Source organism: Fundulus heteroclitus, chromosome 10 (genome assembly GCF_011125445.2).
Source record: "Fundulus heteroclitus isolate FHET01 chromosome 10, MU-UCD_Fhet_4.1, whole genome shotgun sequence".
NCBI classification, from domain to species: Eukaryota; Metazoa; Chordata; class Actinopteri; order Cyprinodontiformes; family Fundulidae; genus Fundulus; species Fundulus heteroclitus.
Window position 1 is genome coordinate 10074431 of NC_046370.1, and position 16235 is coordinate 10090665.

The window sequence follows — 16235 nt, forward strand, 5'->3', positions numbered from 1 at the left end:
TTGTGGTGTTGTCCTAAACTTCCATTTAACTCGTATATAACCAATTAACCTATCAGAAGGTCACAAAGCCTTGGGCATCATTAATTGGGCTTTCCAAAATTGTATAAGACATAGCAAGCTTATAGTCTTAATGGGTCAACAGCAATAAATGCTGTATCTGATTTATGACAGTGTTTTAACTCTAAAAGCAACTAATAAATACTTAATTATGACAGCATTTCAACTGAAAACCCCCACACCCACCTGTCAGTATACCTCTTATCCTGTTGCCTTTGCCCCCCCCCCCCCCGTCCAGCACCAAGAGGACCTGGTCCATAGCAGAGGAAGAGCCCAGCTGATTGGGTTTCAGTCTCTGCAAAGCAAAGAAGAGGGCAGGCAGTACAATACAAGATCTGGGAATTTAGATTCCTGTTTCTCTGGGACCTGGATCCTCCACCTGTGGAGAGTTGACGTCTTACAGGTAAGACACTGGAGGGATGAAGGTGTGTGAACAGCACAGGTGGCTACCGACAAGGTTAATTCTTCTCAAATTATGTGATAAATGTTAACAGGAAACAAAGAATCAGATAATCTGCCATGTTTCGGATGCTTCTGAGTGACCTCGGCAGCAGATTTTGGAATCTCTGTGACTGGAAGCATTTTGAAGAGTTTCAGAAGAGAAACTCCAAAGAAGTTATCTCAAAATCCAAAAATCACTGCGAGGGAAATTTCACTTTTTCCATGCCTGGTTTAACTTTTATCACAACTATATTCTGTCAGTGCTCTGTTTGCATTATTCTGACAAAATGTGACTTAAAAAATTGATCGGCAGTTTCAATTATACCCCCCCCCCCCCCCATCCTCCACCTCGTCTTACCCAAGACTGCAGTCAGTGAGGAATGTGGCCCTCTGCGGTGGAGTTTTTAGTCCGCGCGGATGGATGTATCTGGGAATGTGCTGACTGATGACCTTCCTCCCCAGCTGTCCCCTGGAGATTTATCTGGAGCTAAAACAGGCCGGCTGAGGGGGACAGGAGAGCCTCTTCTCTGTGGAGGTGGCGGTAACTGGACCCACACGGGCCCTGGCGCTCGGCTCCTGGAGTCGGCGCTGCCGCCGGCTCCTCGTCGGCCTCCGTTTCCCCCCAACAACCTCCTGAAAAAACACCTGTAATCTCCGTTTTTTTTTTTTTTTTTAAATCTTGCCTCCTCTGGCTCGCATTAATCACGCGGGAGAAGCTGTCTGGGTTTAAATCCAAAAAGGGTGTTTTTGTGCGCTTTTAGAACTCGGGTTCATAAAAATAGCTCGCACAGGAATGAGTAAGCAGCTTGAGCTCGCCGAAACGAGCTTCAATTACAGAGGATGAAAAGCAATTACATTAACTGCCTCCCTGTAGACGGGCCCTTCTGCTTCTTCTTGTGCGCTGGGACCCACCTCCAGCTTTATATAATTGCTTTCGACCTGTTCAACTGACAGCGACATACTGCCTGAGCACCATCTGAGCGGTTAGTCAAGAGATATGGGAGCTGCCACCAGGATTTAATGTCCTCAAGGGCATGCATGGAGTTGTACGCCATGTTTAAAGTGAGCTTCTCTTGATTAAGGGACCCTCTGAGGTTCTGCTGGGGGCCCACTCCAATCTGAGGCTTACGCCCAACTTCATTATTCTTGGAAATCTCTTGTGTCTTCATGGACAGTCACCAAATGTCTTTTCAGATCAGATTTCCCTTCCATTCATTCAGCGTCTAAGCTCTTATTCCGTGAAGCTGTAGAACATGCCTTACACACCAAAATAACAAACATTTGGACAATTATTGTTCATTTTATGACTGTTTTTGTATTCTTTTGATGCGAAATCCACTTGTTGACTTAACTGAATAAAAGGTGAAAGGGGGAACAAATTGTTCTGTTGAAGAAGTAAATGAAAACTAAAGCTGTATACTGGTGAAGATTCTCAGTCATCCAGGTCATGGCCATTCCAAAAAAAGTAAAAAACAAAGCAACTGGACTTGTTTTCCGTAGTTGAAGACGTTTCGCTTCCTCTCCAGGAAGCTTTCTCAATTCAAAAAGTCTGGAGCTTGTTACTCCACATTACTCCAGACTATTTGAATTGAGAAAACTTCCTGGAGAGGAAGCGAAACGTCTTCAACTACGGAAAACAAGTCCAGTTGCTTTGTTTTTTACTTTTTTTGGAAATCTAAAGCTGTATACTCAAAGTTAAAGCAAAGGACTCTTTCATTTTCTTATCAGCTGACTGAAACGGTTTAATCAGTTTTTTATTTTCATCAAGACGTTTCTTCTGTTAGGAAGTAATGTTTGCATTTTGGAGCGGTTCAGTCAGAGTCCCGACTCAAATCTAGTCAAGAATATGTTAAGGGAGGTAAAGATTAGGGTGATGGCCAAGAGGCCCTCAAGCCTCAAAGACTTGGAGCTCATCACCAAAGATAAAAGAGCAAAAATACCAGCGGAAACACGCTAAAACACTGGTGAGCAGTCATAAGAATGGCTGCTATAGTGACGGTAAAGATTTCTGCACTCATTATTGAGTGGTAGCACAAGGAAGCAGTGGTCCCTCCTCCTTATCTTCCCATACACTGCAAAAATAGAGCTAAAAATAAGAAATTTTTTCTTGAAATTTAAGTATTTTTCCTTGATTTGAGCAGGTAAATAGGACTATTTGCCAATGGAATAAGATTTTTGCACTTAAAATAGGAACAATTCATCTCCATCACCTTATTTCAAGTGCATTATATCTAATTATCTTATTTTAGGGGTAGAAATACTCATTCCATTGGCAAAGAATCTTATTTACCTGCTCAAATCAAGGGCAAATACATTATTTTCAAGAAAACTTTACTTATTTTTAGTTCTCTTTTTGCAGTGCAATCAATAATATTTTTTATTTTTTTTGTCTGAATACCTGCCCTATGACAAAGGGTCAACAACCTTTGCCATTTTTGTCCTGAATCCTAGCAAATTTTTATTTGCTGGGATTCTCTAGAAGTGCAGAAAAGTTGAATGTAGTCTGTCCAGAAGTTACAGAGATATCTTTATAATCTTTTGGGTCATATTTTTTTTAATGCCGTTCAGTTTTCTCTGCTCTTGATTATGTTTTTGAACAATTATGTCACAGTATTCTCTGTGGAACTGCTAAAAAAGGTCATGGACTTTCGGGTAACCAATTTCATAACTGTGCTATTTTTATGTATTTTTTTGCCACAATTTTGTAGTGGAAAGATGCTGAAGCTACAAGTGGATACGTGAAAAAGTTGTTCCTCCTTTAGATTTAAGGAGACGGCACCAAAACCAGTCGCTGTCAGACGAGGGGCAAAAAGGGGCTGTGGAGCAACAATAACAAGGAATTCAGACCAAAACCTTGCAGTTCAACTTCATATAGGCCACAACTGAATGATTTAAATGTGAACAGGAAGGTACCGAAAAGCCTAAGTCACATTTAAACTAAGATATTACGTAAATAATGTTTTTAAACATTGGAAAATTTTACAATACTGAACACATTATATTTTGAAATAGGAATGAGTTGAACCAAGTTTTGATCCAATACAGTAAGGTTAAAGCAGGTGTATCTCAGTAAATTAGAATATCATCAGCAAGTTTATTCATGACTTGAATATTCAAAAAGTGAAACCCATTTATTTCACAGATTTCTTACACACGGTTATTTGTTTCAAGTGTCTTTTTCTGATAATTTAATTTTCTGAAAACCTCTAAAATAACAAATAAAGATTTAAAATTGAAAAATATCAGTCTTCTGAAAAGCATATCCATCTGCTGTACAGTATATAAAAGTAGCTGTGTGCACTTTTGCATGAATTACGGCATCAATGCAGCGTTACATGGAGGCTGAGGTGTAACGGAAGCTCAGATTGGTTTGATAGCAGCTACAGGTCTGGTGTCTCCCATCTTCCTCTTGACAATAAATAACTTTCTATGGAGTTTCGGTCAAACCAACTATCTGCCCATTCAAGCACCTTGTCATTAAATTAGGTACTGGTACTGTGTTGGTCTGCTGAAAAATTAAATCAGCATCTCCAAACAAAATGCTAATTTTACATTTTAATCAGGGAAAGAGGATTTGGACCACTGAGCTAAAATTATCCTAGTCCTTTTTATTGGTTTGCTGGTCCAAGTGGGACGCTTTCGATGTTGTCTCCAGTTTAGAAGTGATTTTTAACAAAAGTAATATGACAATTGTAGCTGATGTCGTGGTTTTTAAAGCTCATGTGATTGTGCTCTTTTATGGGATTTGCTTCACATTCTTCTCATGGCTGGAGGCTTGTATGCAGTTTTCAACCAGACTTTTTCCATCCATCAAACTTTCCATTAATATGTTCAGAAACAACAGCAAACAGGCTTAAATCGGAGGCAACGGATTGCTGTTGCGTTGACCCGGATAACTGAGAATTTGCACGGGTTTGTTCAGATATAGCACTGAACAGCCAGCTTCTTTAGCAACCAGCTTTTGTAGCTTTATCTCCTTGTAGAAGGTGTGAATAAAATGAATAAATGTCAAGACAGCAGTCTTCCCTATGATTGCGCCCAAAGAAACATTTTTGCCCTCAGTCCAACTAAATATAACAAGTTTAGTGCTGCAAACTTTAATATAGGACCATGTGAAAAAAGATAACTTATCATGTTTGATCAATATCTACTGTAGGAAATGTGTTTTCTTTTTTTAAAGAACCATCATTTTATCTCTATTTTTAGGTTAAAGAACAAACACGAACTTGTTAAAAGAGGATGTCGTGAATGTGATGTTGATATTGACAAAACTGATCTTCATTTGGTGTCGTTTTGCTATGGAAATTCAATTTCTCCACGAAAGAAACTATAACACATGGCTAAATGATGTGCATGATATTATACCTCTATCTAAAAACATAATTTGTTTTTTTACCGTAAAAAAAAAAAAAAAAAAAGGATATCCAGAGCCGTTTGTGGGAAGTCTAAAGAACCAATTAAAGCTTCGGAGCTGCAGGTTGCAGACCCCTAAGCTAGGTGATAGAATAACATATCTATATTTAAATTCCTGTTATTGTTGTCATGTAAACTAGAAGCTGGTATATTATTAACTCTTTGCCATAATCATCAAAATTAACATAAATAAATGCTTGCCATATATCATTTGGCCTGTAACAAAAATATATAATGCACAAACTTTGTCGTTTTGTAAAAAATTACTTTGATCATTTAACTGTCCACTGATATTCTTATTTATAGAGATGAAACTTTCCTATTATGTTGAAAAAAAAAAACGGTGGAAAAGATTAGTTCCCTGCTCTGTCTTTCAGCTATGCCTCTCTCAAACCCTGCCCCTTCTAACAAGAGGAAGACGGCCAGCAAGATCATCACTGACCTGTCCCACATCAGCCAGAACGGTGAGGCCTGCTGCACCGGCCGCATAAAGCAAAACACAGTGATGCATTTAAACGCGCTGCTTAAACGGGATCCTTTAAAAAAAAAAAAAAAAAAAAAACGATCCACCTGCTGCGACTTCATTACACGCTCGACTGAAGGACAAATCTGATGCATTTGTTTACCGTCTGCCCTGTCAGCATGTTGTAGACAAAACTGCGTGGGTGTGAATCATTGCATGTGGTTGTATGATATGATTAAACACACACACACACACACACACACACACACACACACACACACACACACACACACACACACACACACACACACTTGTTCGCAGCAGTAACAGGATGCCCATCATGCGTGTGGAGTCTCCTGCAGGGTTGTGGGGAGTTATCGGATGGCAAAGTGGCCACAAATCCATCACCATACCAGGCAATGCAAAATAACACATGGTGATTCTGCACCCATCATATTATCAGTGTGAGCATATGTGCAAGTTGCACCTTAATCAGATTAAAACACAAAAGATATAAAACTACAGCAAAAAAAAAAAAAAAAGTTAACATTTGGCCAAAACTGAATTTAGCGTTCCCCTGCTAAAATTGGTCCCTTTTGTTTATACCCCTTTACACTTATCGTTCTCTGCTTTATTCATCCACGTTGGCTGTTCACGGCGGTTTATTCCTGTATTTCTTCCAATAGTGACTCAGAAGTTTCGCATAACTGCAGGAACGAGCCTTCAGAAGCAGAGTGTTTAATACAGCTCTTTCTGCCAGGCCCACCAGTTGGTCCATCTGTTCAAACTCAAGCTGTGCAGCCTTAAAATGGTTCAAACGCAAAGTGCATTATTTCTAATTATAGGGGAAACACCAACATAAAAAAAAAAAAAAGATTGTATTGGATAAGTCTTTAAAAGCCTTCTTTTAGGGATATCTATGGTTGTCCCGGGAAGGATCTCACCTGTAAAAGGTACACACACGGAAGCAGAAATTCTGTGCTTTAGATATAATGATGCTGATGCTTTGTCAGTTTTGTTAAAGCAAATTTTGATGTGTTCACATTATCCTGCCGTAAGCACTCTGAGTTGCACAAAGATGTGGGCTTGACAGGTGAATTGTCTGAGGAGCGCACAGCCTCTGTGTGTCATCTGGGATCAGCTCCAGCTCCATCCTGTCAAGGATAAAAGTGTTTTAGCTAATGGATAAATGGATGCACTCCCAGTGGGGTGTATTTTTCTCCTCCAGTTATCGGTTCAGTGCTGATCTGAGTTAAATAAAGCTTGTAAGACTAGCGTTGGTTATACAACGCCAAACCTTCAATGTCTTTATTGGGATTTTTATCTGATGGACCAACAAAAACTTTAGTTTAAAGGTGCATAGGTACGTTATATGTCTTCAAAATGAATGCGCCAGTATCTCACTCTGATTGGATACCAAGTTTTCCTGACAAATTACGGCGCAATTCTGGCATGTTATTTGTTATTTATGTCTTTTACATTTTGTGTTTGCTCAGTTTGTTAGTAAATAAAGCCCTTCTGCGTATATTTACTATAACAACACCACATGACCAGAAGTACGGCACTGCGCAAGCATACAATTAGTCAGTAAAGCTGAAGCGATGGCGGTGAGCCAGTGTGGAACTCCCAGCGGAGTTGTGAAAAAGTAACAAGAAATGTATGATTCCAAGAGGGATAAAACTCGAGTAGTGATGGGAATACAGTATATACGTTGTTGTTCACTAAAACGGGAGCTAAAGCTGAAGAAGCGTTCAGATGTCGCTGCAAAGTTGATGGATACGTGAGTACATGTCCGTGCCAATAGTGCAACTAGTGTTAGCAATGCTTTTAAACCCTATTCTGACGGGATTAGTTTTCACAGTGACCACATGCTATTCGTAATGATTACGTTGATTGTCTGTTGTTAATCCGGTGCGAATCAGCCATGTCAGTAATTTGTAAACAAAAGAATTACCTCACAAATGATCTACTATACTGCACTCCAACTTCCTGTGATAATACTACTATTCCATGAGAATAGTTGGAGTAGGTGCAGTTGATCTTCGACCACGCAGAGCTGTTGTTTTTCCAAGAGGCATTGCAGGACGGTCGGGCTCTGTTAAGTAGCTGCGTCAGTGGCCATTATCTCCGGTAGTTCTGCAGAATTGCTGGCAGATGGCGACACGTCTGTTTGTCTGCTCATCACGTTCGGTGCTGGAATTCTCTTTAGGCTCAAAAAGGACTATCAAAACACTCTCAGGTCAGACACTCTGTGTATATAGCCTTATTTTATCATGATCAACTGGTTTTTGGTCTTTTTTTGAATAGGCATTTAACTTGTCTATGCACCTTTAACTGTAAAGTGGAAGGGATTCATCCATCCATCCATCCATCCATCCATCCATCCATCCATCCATCCATCCTCTAACACATTTATCCCTTGTGGGGTTGTGAGGAGTGCTGGTGCCTATCTCCAGCTGTCAGTGGGCGAGAGGCGGGGAACACCCTGGACAGGTCGGCAGTCTATCGCAGAAGTGGAAGGGATGTGATACATAACTTTTTAAATCTTAAATCTTACAAATACAAATGTTCAAAAGATACGGTGTGAATCTGTGTTCTCCCTCCATTTACTCTGATAAACCTAGAAGACCTGAGGTTAGAGAACATTAGTGAACGAACATCAGCATGAAGACCAAGGAACACAGCAGGCAGGTCGGAGACAACGTTGTGGACAAGTTTAAAGCAGGATTGGGTTATAAAACAATATCTTTGAACATCTACCACGACATGCCCAACCAATATCCAAATTATTGTTGAAAGGGAGCCATGAGAACTCCTGTTTGCAGTTTGAAACATGCCATGTAGGGGACACAGCAAATGATTGGAGGAATGCTCTCTGGTTAAATGAGACAAACATGTACCTACAAGCCCACATGGAAAATGCTGCATGTGAAGAAAAGCTACACATCACCCTGAACACACATCATGCTGTACGCAGCGCATATGTTTTTGCAGCAGAGATAATAAAGCTCTAAACTCCTACTGGCTCACCTGTACCTGCTAAAAGAAAAGCATTCAGCTACAGAATGTGGCCCCTACCATGTTTCACAGCAGGGACGGCGTGCTTAGGGCCTGGGTGTAGACTTCTGGTCCTCAAAGACTGGTGTCTCTGCTTTAGCACACCTAAATCCAATTTTTAGGTAATTAGCTGGACTCTTTAGACCAGGCATGCCCAAAGTGTGGCCCCTGTACTGATTTTGGGTGGCCCCCCAAGTGCATTTCAAGAAAGATTTGGTCCAGGTGGCTGATGCAGCTGGAAGATTTTAGTTTTTAATTAAGGCAAAATTATTACAGGAAAGTTAAAATCCTACAATTGAAAATGTTGCGTACAACAAGTATTCATCTTTTAAATACACGCAGACTTTGGTGCATTAAAATATGCTTTAAATTCAGTTATGGAAACTGGCCAATCACAGCAAGTGTTTTCAAAGAATAATTGACCCAAATACTGTTCTTACCTTGCTAGACCAAAAAGAGTTCAGTTTATTATTGTTAAAGAGTCAAGTTTAATTATTCAGAATCATTTGCAAACTGGAAGACCATCTTTTAATATGACAAATGAGCAAAACCTTTTTTAAATTCTGGATCTACAATGATTTTCACACTAATTTCCTTCGAAAAATCTGACTAGTAATTTAAAATTCATATGATAAATCATATTTGGTAGAGCAGGTAAAAAATTTACAGAATTTATCTGGTTTAAAAAAAAAAAAAAAAATAATAATTTGGCCCTCGAGTTCCTTTGACAAGACAATTTTGGCCCACGTAGCGAAAGGTTTGGACATCCCCGCTTTAGACATTCGCTGCAGGAAGTAATTAAAACATTTGATTCAGGTGTGTTGGACCAGGGACACAAGCCCAGGACCCTGGCCCTAGAAAACAGTTTAACACCTTCACAATTATGTGAAATACATTGTGAAGTACAATGAAAACTAGCAATTGTTATATTATAAACCACAGTGAAGTTTAATGATTTGCATTGTTTTACCTACTGTGTAATGTATCAACAACTAATATTTTTATTCTCTGCACGTAAAATCTGGAGCCCAAAGGAAACTGAGCCAGGGTTACATTTGCCATTCAACAATCTGTTGATGTCTTTACCCGTTTGTCTCGTTTTTTTCCCCCCCCCTTCTCGTCCTTCTGCTGTCCCATCTGCAGCCACATCTGTATCCTCCCGCTTTGTTTTCAGTCAGTCACTCAGCAGCTAATCCTGCTTATCCCCTGTTTTGCTCCAGTTAATACCAACACATCTCTCCATCATCCCGCTGCCTTTTCTATCCCATAACTCCATCAGGCTGTATGCGTTTGTACTGCCTCTTCCCCGTCTGCACCCCCCGTTTCCTCCCAGTCAGCAGTAGTCAGCGCTAGTTTCCTGTTCTTCTAACCAACACCGATAAATATCCCCGTGGGAGACTTGGCTCTCTCTGCCCAGCATCCTCACTATTTCTTTGTCATACATATAAACTTAACACACAACGGCCTGCACAAGCCTGATTTATGATGTGCTGCTAACAGCTCTCTGCAGCGCTGCAATGCCAGCTTCCAGCTTTATAGATGAGTATGCGTGAGTGGGAGGGGGAGGAGGGGGGGGGGTGTCATGGCTGAACTCCAGGTGTTATGAGTGATATCAGGGTATACATGGTGGACGAGGAGCATGTTTTTATGAGGAGCAGTGAAATCCATCACACCTCTCCATCAGTAGCAGAGAGGAGAGGCCATGTGTGTCATGAGGGTTTTCCTCCATAAACGAACAAGCTGCCCTGGCATTCCCCCACCGCACACTTATTCTAAATGGCCATGGCCTAGTGACCCCTAAAGTGGCCCCCAGAGACATCCTCTGAGACCACACAACAGGTTTCACAACCTTTACGGGCTTTTACATCCCTTATTTACCACAACACAACTTTACTTTTGACAAGCCTGCATAAACTTCAGAATCTGTTGCATGAACAACAGTCAGCCCAGTTGATTAATCCTCCTGCAATTGATAACGGTCTTAATAATTATTGGGGGCTATAACATTGGTGCTTTGCACTTTCAAAATAGATGTCATTTATAGTTTTGATTACTTCAAAAGTATGTTACACATTATTAATGGTACGAGATGTTTGATGAAAAAAGCCATCAGATTCGCTTTTCACAATAAATGTAATGTATACTCTTTAAAATAAAATCCTCAGTCTTCCATAGTTTAAATAAATGCAAAAAGTAGTCAACTGGACCTATGCATGTGATGGAAAATTTATTTTTTTAGCTATTCAAAATAACCACTTAACCAGAAAACATAACTCCTGGGTCAGATTAAAACTAGTTTCCAAATTAAAATAAGATCTAAATGTTTGAGAAAAGGGATTATGGTGGCCTTTGAAATAAAAAGTAATACTGATTTTATAAAATAAACGTTTTTTTGTTGTTGTTGTTGTTGTTGGTGGTTCAATTATAGCTAATGAAGGTTTATGTTCTTTACTAAGACAACTGTGGGACGAAAACAGGATTATTTTACAAAACTCTTCAAAATAAAATTACCGCGGTTGGTAGCACTGTTACATTCCAGTAACAAGGTCCTGGGTTCAAATCCTGGGTCAACCTAGGGTTTGCATGTTCTTCCTGTGCCTGAACGGATTCTCTCTGTGTACTCTGGCTCCCTGCCACAGTCCAAAAACATGACTTTTAGGTTAATTTGTCTCTTTAATTGTCAGACTTACACCTAATCTAAATTAGGTGTAAGTGTGAATGATTATCCTGTACAGATAAAAACGGGACTTTGTTGGTCTTTAAAAATAAAACGACATACTATTCAAAATAAAATCAAGACTTTTTCAGAGGTTAGAGTATCAAAAAGTAATTTTCACATTATTTATTGAACTAAACGTTGAATGAAAAAGGGATTAAGAGGACATTTTTCAATTCAATAAAGCCAGTCTAACCCCCAATATTTTATAGGTCAGATTATTTCAAAAACAGATTCCATACAACAAGCAGGTAGTCTTGTAGTTCAGCTGGTTAAGACTATAGCAAAGTATCCCTGAGTTACAATCCAAGCGCATTTTACTGTCTGTTGTGCTTGTAGATTTCAGATGAAATGTGTCTACATTGAGTCTATTAAATATCCAATTCAGACATCTATAAAGCCATGCCTTTTTAGACTATTTAAATTTTAGCCAGGACGTCTATCTTGAATTTAGATTTTGTTTTCGTGTATTTTGAAGCGTCAGGGACAAAGGTATAAAAAATATTTTTTGCTTAATTTTTTTCCCAAAGAAATAGTTAACAAATATCCGCAAAAAGCCAATAATTAAAAAAGAAATCCAGTAGAGGTCAACCAAAATAAACTTAACTAATGTTTACCCAAAAAATTCACCTATGCACATTGAACACACAGGGGAATTTATACACAAAGGTTAGCCTACAACAAATGAGGAGCGGAACAGAAATGAAGACACCAAGACAAATAACCTGAATAAACCTAAATTAACTAACTCAAGCCAACACATTATTCCTACAACACAATGTTAAATACAAAAACATCAGTAAATATAAAGATCTCTGCAGTCTTTAAATTTCAGAGGTCTTTGAGAGCTTCTCCAGAGTCAAGCCCACCCCTACTTCCAGCAGCCTGATGGATTCTTCCACTTCCTGGTGCTGCATCATAAAAAGTCCCCCCAGCCAGTTCTTTAAATCCACTGAGCTATATAATACACTGGAGTGCTGATTTTGCAGAAAAACTGAAGTCACTGGCCGCCATCTTGCTCCTCCCTAATCTCACAGAACCCCACAGGATTTCATAGATAATTCTACAATCAGTGGATGTAGTAACACTATCAACTACTAGGAAATTAGGTGCTGAAATATTTTACATGTTATTCATATTAAATATATATGTATGTATATATAAGTATGTGTATATGTATATATGTATATATATGTGCACATATGTAAATATATGTTTTTGTATATTGTTATTTATATATTTATAAATGTTAAACATATATATTTAAATGAATAAAATGCAAAATATTTCAGCACATGACTTTCTCAGTACTTGATATTTTTAGAACATAACATAAAACTATACAGCATTTGACATTTTAAAAGTTTTAAGCCCCCCCTGAACATGAGAAAATCCTCGTTATTCGATGCTGCAGCGCACATATTCCATAGTTACTGGGGGGAAATAGGGAGTACCAATATGGCGGCTGGTGGCTTCAAAGCGACTCGTTCAAACAGACGGTGATTAGCACTCCAGTGTATTATATAGCTCAGTGTTTAAATCTCAGCAAAAAATAAATGATGACACTTAGTCATCTAAACAAACATACAAGTTGTTTAACAAATGTGTGCACCCATATTATCCAACAGCTGTTTAACCCAACATCACAAAAATTACATTATAATTAAATTGACTGGTGTAAGAGAATAATTAAATAAATACTAACAGAAATGGCTGGAGGACTTTCCACAGAAGGATAAAATGCTTGTGGTTGTGATTTCATGCTCGACATGTTAGACCAAAATCCCTCTGCAAAAGTAGTCTATATATATTTATATATTTCTGATCTTTCAAACAAAAAATAAATCCCCAAATAAGATTTTACCAGAATTTATTAATTTTGTACTTATTTATTCTTGTTGTCCGGACAGAGGATGAACTGGACCCTGATGCTGCTGAACTCGACCTGGGCACCAAAATCAAGACGCCCAAGGACGTGATGCTTGAGGAGCTGTCCCTGATGAAGAACAAGGGCTCCAAGATGTTCCAGATGAGGCAACAGAGAGTTGAGAGGTTCATTGTGACTAACGAGAACCTGGTGAGGGTCCAGAACATCTCATGGACCACTTGTGTTGTGCCGTGCATAGGCTGTGATGCTACGTTTTGTCTTCCAGCAGAACTTCCAGAACCTGCTGATGTCCCCTCCTGTTGTTCCACCAAAGCCCGAGAAGCCAAAAGAAGAAAGTAGGTTCAGAAATACACTTTTTTTTTTAGGATTCATGTGTTTAGGTTTTTTTGTGTGCATGTAAGGCGTGGTATTTCCAAACGTTGTGCATCTCAGAAGTGGAAGAGACTGTAGACGAGGAGGCAGAGAGGGCGAAGAGGAGGAAGGAATATGTACGCACCTACGTATCGCCATGGGAACGAGCCATGACTGACGAGGAACTGAAAGCCACCATGAAGCCTCGCATGCCAGGACCCATCCAAGCTCATCCAGACCTGCCTCAGTACAAAAGCTTCAACAGGTATGACCGCACAAATGCGATCACTACTAAATGACCAGATCTAAAGCTCATGGACTCGTTGGAACTGGACCGAACCGTTTTATACAGTAATTATTCTGCATTCTCAGTAGTTCAGCTTTTCATGAATCATGGAGATCCTATAAAAAATGCTTACATTACAACTATACTTTTATTTAACTTTACACTATTTTCTTAAAGCTTTATTTTACATCCAGTTTTAAATGTTTTAGTTCTGATCCAAATTTGGGCTTGGTGATTTTATTGAAAGAAAAAAGATTAAGACCCCCCGATCAAACCATGATAACTCTGAGTGATCTCCTGCTGGGAGATATTATTTATTGATATCATATCGCCACACTTTCTTGAAAGATGATTACAGTAAATACTTTAAATCGGCATTAAAACATCCCACTGGTAGGTTTGAATTGACACATAAAAACACCCTGTGGAAGTTCTTTTCTTACCCAAACCGGTCAGGTAAGAAATGACAAAACCACAAAAACGCAAGGTTGGATAGGTCTTAAATGACAAGCCTCTATTGTGAAGATTTTCATGCATTTTCACTTGATGTTTTGTATTCATTGTTCCTTTTTTAAAAAAAAATGTAAGCAATACTTTCTACTGTCTGTGATAAACCTTAATATCCAAGTAGCTCATTCTCTTTTTGCTGTTGTTCCTTACACCTTCGTGCGTAATTATGTTCTCTGAGTTATTTAGTCCCAATTTGTCATCCATGTGATTCTTTTTTTTGTCTTTTTGCATATCTTTGTGTCTCTTTTCATCTCCTTCTCCATCCACGCAAACTCCGTGTGTTTTTCTTCCCTCCCCAGGACAGCGCTGCCATACGGCGGCTTCGAAAAGGCGTCCAAGCTGCTGACCTTTGAGATCCCGGAAATAAACGCTGCCAGCGAAGAGCAGGAGCCTCTCCCGACCCTGCAGGCTGACATCCGCTCGAGGCCCTCGTTCAACCGCACGCCCATCGGCTGGGTCTGCAGCGACGGCAGCTCGCACATCCCAGTGGACATGGAGGTCCCCTTTGATGGGGAGACGGATGACCTGTGAATGCACACGCAGACACGAGCATATTTACAGTCTGGGACATGCACGTCCAAGACTTCATAAGCACTTCCAAAAATAAAGAACGCACCTCCAGGATTCACGTCAGACAGACCGATAACTTCATGAAGTTAGACCTGCAAAGGTGCACCTATTAAACACACAAATAATCCACTTTGACTGGAAATAAAAATTCTGACTCCCTCTTTTGTGCTGCTCTTCACTTATAAATGAGTCTAAGTTTGAATACTGTGAGCTAACGTCAGACCAGGGTGAATAGCAATAGATTAGCACGCTGCACTCTTAAAACAATGTAAATATGCAATAAATGTCCTCCTGTACAGAATGTCTGGTTTCTTTTTACCGTACGCTGACACATCTTGGTCTTTGATGCTAAATATTTTGTTTTAACAATGATTTCTGGTCTTGGTCAAGACATCCGCAGCTTTAATCTGTGGTTGAATGAGAACCGTTCCCCACATCCCTGGTTCTTACAGGGGTTTGAATTTGTTTGGTGGAAAGCTACAATACATCCTTAATATGCAACTAGTGGTGAAAGGACAAATTTGAGCATAATTACCACACAAGTAAAAAGACACCATGTTAACTGTAGGGTTTGTTTTCAGATATTTATAATCAGAGACATCTTTTCTCCTTTTGAAAAAAAAAAAAGAAAGATGAAAAGTGAACAATTGTTTGATGGGTAAGAAATAGGCCAACGTACCATAGAAAGTTCCGAGTAATTTCATTTTAATTTATATTAGGACTGTGCCATGATCGCAATAACAGACAATAAACTAAAATTTTCCAGGAAACCATCTCAAGTGGCTTTAAATTGACTTTTCTTTCCTATTTTTAAAGACTTTGAGGACCTCATAGGTATAACGAGGCCTCAGGGAACAATGCCGATTTCTATCGCAGCAGTATTCTCCTGTGAGCTAATAAAAGAAGAAAAGCAATGATGTCCTTTAGTGTCTTCCAGCTCTCTGGTGGTCTGGCTGAGATCCAGCAATGGTCACCTCTGCAGCTGGTGTCAGCACAAATTCAGCGATTCAGACAGATAATTAAACTGAGCTCTGAGGTACAGTCCTTACTCTAAAGCAAAGCTTTTACAATTTTTTTTACAAGAAAAAAAATCTAAAAAGGACATTCTGCATTAATATTCATCCCCTTTGACTCTGACACCTCTGAGTAAAATACAGTGAGGCCAAAATGCCTTCAGAAGTAACCTAATTAGGAAACAAAGTGTGTCTGTGAAGGCCTCAGAGGTTTGTAGAAGACATTATCGAACAAACAGCATCACAAAGACCAAGGAACACAGCAGACAGGTCAGCAGAAAGTTAAACGTTTAAAGCAGAGTTGGATTAAACGGACAAGCCAATCAAAGAGAGCATTGATCAGAGAAGCAGCCAAGAGGCCAATGGTAACTCTGGTGGAGCTGCAGGGATCCACAGCTCAGATGGAAGACTCTGTCGACAGTCACAAACCAACCGCTGATGGAAGAGGGGCAAGAAGAAGGCCACTGTTG

The 16235-nt window shown here is 39.5% G+C and overlaps 1 protein-coding gene across 2 annotated transcripts; it reads left to right on the plus strand.

Moving 5' to 3' along the window:
- The first annotated feature begins 318 nt into the window (after positions 1-318).
- myoz1b (myozenin 1b) lies at positions 319-15053 on the plus strand. 2 transcript variants are annotated; one of them, XM_012865429.3, is made up of 6 exons: positions 319-460; positions 5289-5375; positions 13058-13224; positions 13304-13370; positions 13468-13651; positions 14482-15053. In XM_012865429.3, exons 2-6 carry the CDS (start codon positions 5291-5293, stop codon positions 14711-14713), a joined length of 735 nt encoding a protein of 244 aa, XP_012720883.3. In that variant the 5' UTR covers positions 319-460; positions 5289-5290; the 3' UTR covers positions 14714-15053. The 2 variants fall into 2 exon arrangements, with proteins under 2 accessions (XP_012720883.3, XP_012720884.2); XM_012865430.3 differs by having other exon boundaries at positions 320-460; positions 13301-13370.
- Positions 15054-16235: the final 1182 nt, after the last annotated feature.

What these genes read in the sequence shown, in the direction of transcription:
- myoz1b (XM_012865430.3), top strand. Translation starts at nt 5,291, where the DNA reads ATGCCTCTCTCAAACCCTGCCCCTTCTAACAAGAGGAAGACGGCCAGC. An exon ending in GTCCCACATCAGCCAGAACG is followed by an intron (nt 5,376 to 13,057) that starts GTGAGGCCTGCT and finishes TTGTCCGGACAG; the next exon opens with AGGATGAACTGGACCCTGAT. An exon ending in CAGTACAAAAGCTTCAACAG is followed by an intron (nt 13,652 to 14,481) that starts GTATGACCGCAC and finishes TTCCCTCCCCAG; the next exon opens with GACAGCGCTGCCATACGGCG.